General features: G+C 35.8%; 1 protein-coding gene across 2 annotated transcripts in view; it reads right to left on the bottom strand.

Moving 5' to 3' along the window:
• Window positions 1-509: 509 nt before the first annotated feature.
• LOC106067485 (fibulin-2-like) overlaps window positions 510-6,000 on the bottom strand; it is a 56,486-nt gene continuing 50,995 nt past the window's right edge. The window contains exons 8-9 of one of the 2 annotated variants that reach the window (XR_008779421.1): window positions 1,654-1,746; window positions 510-1,115 (exon numbers count right to left, since the gene is read on the bottom strand). Coding sequence is in view for 1 of the 2 variants with exons in the window: in XM_056038824.1 (XP_055894799.1) it covers window positions 1,709-1,746 (38 nt within the window). In the remaining variant the exon portion in view is untranslated. Of the gene's footprint in view, window positions 1,116-1,643; window positions 1,747-6,000 lie in introns of those variants that run through there. The other variant, XM_056038824.1, reaches the window with a different exon arrangement.

The following is a 6,000-nucleotide window of genomic DNA, read 5'->3' as shown; positions in this document are numbered from 1 at the left end:
AGTTGTGTGTTGTAACACATGTTGATATACTTGTATGTTGTAACACTTGTTGATGTAGTTGTATGTTGTAACACATGTTGATGTAGTTGTATGTTGTAACACTTGTTGATGTAGTTGTATGTTGTAACACATGTTGATATAGTTATATGTTGTAACACATGTTGATGTAGTTGTATGTTGTAACACATGTTGATGTAGTTGTATGTTGTAACACATGTTGATGTAGTTGTGTGTTGTAACACATGTTGATGTAGTTGTATGTTGTAACACATGTTGATGTAGTTGTATGTTGTAACACTTGTTGATGTAGTTGTGTGTTGTAACACATGTTGATGTAGTTGTATGTTGTAACACATGTTGATGTAGTTGTAAGCTTTAACACATGTTGATGTAGTTGTATGTTGTAACACTTGTTGATGTAGTTTTGTGTTGTAACACTTGTTGATGTAGTTGTATGTTGTAACACATGTTGATGTAGTTGTATGTTGTAACACATGTTGATGTAGTTGTATGTTGTAACACATGTTGATGTAGATGTATGTTGTAACACATGTTGATGTAGTTGTGTGTTGTAACACATGTTGATGTAGTTGTGTGTTGTAACACATGTTGATATAGTTATAGGTTGTAACACATGTTGATGTAGTTGTATTTTGTAACACATTTTGATCTAGTTGTTTATCTAATTGTATCTTGTAATATGTTGAAAAAAATTAAAGGGGTTGTGACACATACCAACTTTTCACAATAATAAAAGTATTTTGTTTATATTTAGTGTTATCTAAGTTTTTCATTTAATGTTATTTAAGTTTTCTGTAAATCGGTGACACAAATAGGTAGCATTGACAGCAAACACTTCCACATTTGACCTTGACCTGCTACACTTTACTCTGGAGATGTTTCTCAGTGTCAGATAGTTTAATGACCTCCCTTGGATAAGCTTCGCAACTTCAGTCGGTCAAACGCAATTTTCAGATTAAAGAAATTGGTGATGGTGTTGGAATAGAAACCTTTCCGGAAGATGGAGAAATCTTATTGTTGGCTGGTTAGAAGAACTCTCTAGATCTACTTTTTAGAGGTAAAAAGCTGTAGTCTCGTAAACTTGTGTCTCCATTCTAAAATAAAGACATGTAATCAACAAATATTTAGAACTAGATCTGGAGCTTGCAAGAGTTAGATCAATAGTATTTGCTTTACTCGGATCTTGAGGGAGAGGGGCTGGGCATAATAGGAAGAAAGAGATTTAGGCTCAGCATATATCCGTCTTCCGGACAAATATCTTTTTAAAAAGGGTTGCTCTGTGGACTCTGCTCATATCAAGTAACCATGACGCTTTCTAGAATACTAATAGTCCAATAATTATATGTGTGTGTGTGCCTCTGAGAGAGAGAGAGAGTTTGAGACGAAAAAGAGAGAGAGAAACAGAGAAAGTAATATAAACATGAAGAAAAGCAGAGTGAGCATGTGAGGAGAGAGAGAGGTGAGGGAGTGAAGGACAAACCTGGAGTGGATTAATAGAATACATTATTCCTATTGGGGACTTGGGAACAGACTCATTTCTATTTATAAACCTTCTTAACTATTTTAAAGAAGGGAATCCATAAATAGAAAATAAAACTTCTTATATATGGTACGGTTTAATCCATTACTTACTAATTCATGAGGCGGGTTGATGGGGTGCGGCTTATTCAGAAGTAAATTTCTTTCGTCAACAGAAATATGGAACATACCTTTCCGCTACGCCATCTTGACATGACCGAGATGTTGGACAAATTGTGAGCAATGGAAAGAAGAAGTATACAAGGGATAAATGAATGAGAAGTAAACACCTGTAACTTTAATCACATTTTTTGTGAACACTTGTAACTATTTTTGTAACTATAACCAAATGATACTGTAACCCCCTGTAATTGGAACCACATGTTTTGAACCACCTGCATCTGTAGCCATGTTTTTATAAACAACTGTAAGTGACCGTGTAACAGTTACCACATGTTTGTAACTAGTGCTAGATTTCCCGATAGACAACATACACTACATTCTAGGGCCAAAACTTGTCAAAAAAATTGTTCCAGTTATCTTTGAAATCATTTTGAATAAAAAGTAGAGAGTTATCTACCTAATTGAAGGAACGTCTGTAATCTCTAAGTCCTTCATGCATACCGGGTCACTGGCGGATCCAGAACTTTTGAGTGGGGGGGGCGATTTTTTTCCAAACCCTAACCCTAATGCCCAGTAAACCCTAACTCTATGCATAAACGTGCATATATATATATATATATATATGAGAATTTTTAAAAAGCAGCATTTCTCAACCTTTGGTGAAAAACAAAAAAACTGGGGCATCGCTATAACGTTTTTAAGTGGGGTTCGGGGCGAAGCCCCGACGACAAAAGCGTATTCTTGCTTTTTTCACTGCAGAAAAGTATTCTCCTGACATTTACAGCTCAATATTCATCAATGGAGTTCGGGGCGAAGCCCCGCCGCCAAAAGCGTTTTCTTGCATTCTTCATTGCAGAAAAGTATTCTCCTGACATTTACAGCTCATTATCCATCAGTGGAGTTCGGGGCGAAGCCCCGCCGCCAAAAGAGTTTTCTTGCATACTTCACAGAAGAAACGTATTCTCCTGACCTAAAACTCATTATTCATACTATTAAAAAAGGACCTTTTGAATAATGTTGTACTTGAAAAATATTCTAATATGAATTTATAGGCCCTTAATACATTGCAAAAAATCCGATTTGTTCCTTGAAAAGATAAGATACCCCACATATTTAGATTTTTGCTTTGAGGATCTCCGCCGAAAAAAAATTATTCGATAAATAATATTCAAGAAAATCAAAGTATAAATTGTGAGTTATAGTCCCAAATTTATTTAACTAGAAAAATATCAGATTGAGTAAAGGTTAGAAAAAGGCGACTATGAAAAAATGATTTGGGTTTAGAACTCATCTCAATCGTGACTCTTATACTGAAAAATTTCGTTTGAATTCTAATTTTTTGAATGCAAAGTCTTTCTTAAAATAGTTATGATAAATTCATGTGAAATTACATAAACTCTGTCTGGAAATGGGAGGGGCGGTAGAGTGAAAACGATTAATCCTCGCTCCTTTAATAATTTCTGCTAAAGATTGCATTTGGCATTAAAGAATAGGGGTGTGGCGACTCGATGTAAGAATTTAATTTATAGTATATATAAATTATATTAGTGACAGATGTTTTTGTTTTGTAATTTCCACTAACTGTAATACAAAAAGAAAAAGGAGGCCTATTGGTTTGTCCGATGGGGGAAAGGCGATTGCATGAATCGCCCCTCCCACCTGGTACAACCCTTTTTCATTTAAATTTCACTAATGATAAAATTTGAGATTAGAGTGTGGTACGACATAATATACAATGAGTTCACATATCAATATGTAGTTTATATTATATAGATATTCAACTAATTTTGTTCACAAACTATGATTCTCCACAAAAATAGGACCGCCCCCCCCCCACTCAGAGGGCTAGAGTGGGGAGGGCAGTACATGCAATTTCCCTCTCCCCCAACCTCACCGAAACGGCCAAGATACAAGAAGGCTAGCGACATAATATAAATCTATATATTAATTCAACTAATTTTGTTTTTGAAACTATGATTTCTCCATTAAAGTAGGACCGCCCCCCCTCAAAAGGTTTAGGTGGGAAGGGCAGTAGAGATAAATTGGCAAACAGGGAACGACATAATACAAAGATAGGTTAAAATATCAATAACAAGTTTTAATCTCATAGATATGTAATTGATTCTGTTAGCAAGCTGTGATTTCTACAAAGAAATTGGACCGCCCCCCCCCACTCGAAAGTTTATGGGGGGGGGGGCGGGATTGATACCATCGCCCCCTCCCGACCCCACCCAATCGGCCAACATACTAGAGGGGGGGGCGAAATAATCTAAAAATAGGTTGAAATATAAATAATTAGTATATATTATTAACATAAGTAATGAATTCGTATACAAATTGTGTGAATTCTATACTAAAATTCGTCCGTCCCCCCCCGATCGCCCCTACCGCCCCCCCCCTGGATCCGCCAGTGTACCGGGTAGTGTGCGTTGGGCCTTTGTGACAGGTTGGGGAAGTGACGTGTGTTTGGCGAGTTTAGTGTCTAGGGGATGATTATTTTTTAAAGCTATCACACACCAACCCGTCAGCATATAAATCGGGAGCAGGCACGCAACGAAATAATCAATGAAAGATGGATACAAAGTTAAAAATGAAGAATATTTATTTACATAAATATTTACATAAAAGAATAAAAAGGGGGAGGGTTTGTATCTATCTCTAATCAGTACTATGTTTAATCATCACTCTTGCACTTAATAAGAGAGTATGTCACTTTGTCTTCTGAACTTAGCTGGTTGTCCTGTTGATGTCGCAGCTGGCTGTGATCCTGGCTTGAGGTTCTGCAGCTGGAGGTGGCGCTCTAGCGGGTAGAGGGACGCCTGTGATTCAGTTCTAGTGGAATCTCAATCCAAAGTTCTGATATCTTATCTTATCTTATCTTCTTATCTTATAAAATACAGACGTTACTTCAAAAAAGAAGATGATTACGTCCTACGCGTCATGCATTTAGTCATGCATATTAACCAATGACTTAAATTCTGCCAAGTCACTGGTTTTCCTGGCTAGCTCAGGCAACCCATTCCATGCTCTAATAGCACTAGGGAAGAAGGAGTATTTGTACAAATTTGTCCTAGCATATGGGACGAGGAATGTGCCTTTATCTTTGTGTCTTTCAGAGTATTTTATTAAATTTTGTTTTTGTATTTGAAGATTAAGGTTCAGTGTTTTATGTATTATTGCTACTTTACTTTTGAGCCTTCTGTCCTGAAGGCTTTCTAAATTTAGTGATTTTACTAAAGGTGTTACTCTAGTCAAATGTGAATATTCGTTTGTTATGAATCGCACTGCTCTATTTTGTGTCTGTTCTAGTTTCTTAATGTTTTCTTGAGTTGAGGGGTCCCAAACAGTGGATGCATATTCTATTATTGGCCTAACCAAGGTGTCAGAGGTCTAATTATATATATATATGTACTGCTGCTATGCTCTGCTTGTCTCTTGTTCTTGTTGACTATGCTCGCTAGGGGTATGAATCCTCAATAACACTTAACAATACTTGCTTATTTACTCACATACGAACAGTTACCACTAGATAGCCTACACATCAACTCCAACTCCAAATCTCCAAGAATATAACAATATTTTAATATCCAATATTGCTCAAGTAAATATTAATAAACAAACACCAGTCCAGGAACATAATACAACTTATAAATACATAAATACCAGTCCAGGAAGTAAACGTCCAACCTTCCTGGACCGGGAGCAAGACCTTACTGACTAACACATTCTCTCGCACATTCAACGAAGACTTAATCACTCAGTTCACAACACGTGCAACACTTCGCATTCATAACAAGGGGATATAACAATCATATCAAATATCAAACTAACATTCATTCTCGCCATACCTCTCCCTGACATCCCCCCTCTCACGATATGACTGTTATTAGATAACAGTCATTCAAATATATACATAAATATACATACATACACACACTGTGTCATAAACATACTTATATACAATAAACATATATATCTACACACAAATGTATATAATGTACATGAAAGTGAAATAGCCCATATTAACCTAACAAAAGAAATATATCCAGCTAAGGCTATCACTTATATGACACTATTTACAACAAAGGGAAAGAGAGAAAAGAATAAATGAGAACAAAAACAAATAGTAGCACGGAAAGTTAAATTACTATTGGATGGTATGTAAAACAGCAAAAATTTAAGAAAAGATCAACTCCTATGTATAGCAATAATATATGACAAGATACAATCTCTAATAGTTATAACAGCGTTTCATATTGTATTGGGGAAAAAAAAGATGAATTCTAACAATTATAACTAATACAACTATGCTAAGTCTTGACAGTTTATCTGCTAGTA

Source organism: Biomphalaria glabrata, chromosome 1 (assembly GCF_947242115.1).
Source record: "Biomphalaria glabrata chromosome 1, xgBioGlab47.1, whole genome shotgun sequence".
In the NCBI taxonomy this organism is placed as follows: Eukaryota; Metazoa; Mollusca; class Gastropoda; family Planorbidae; genus Biomphalaria; species Biomphalaria glabrata.
The sequence above is the reverse complement of the archived record's forward strand: the minus strand, read 5'-3'. Positions and strand labels throughout refer to the sequence as shown.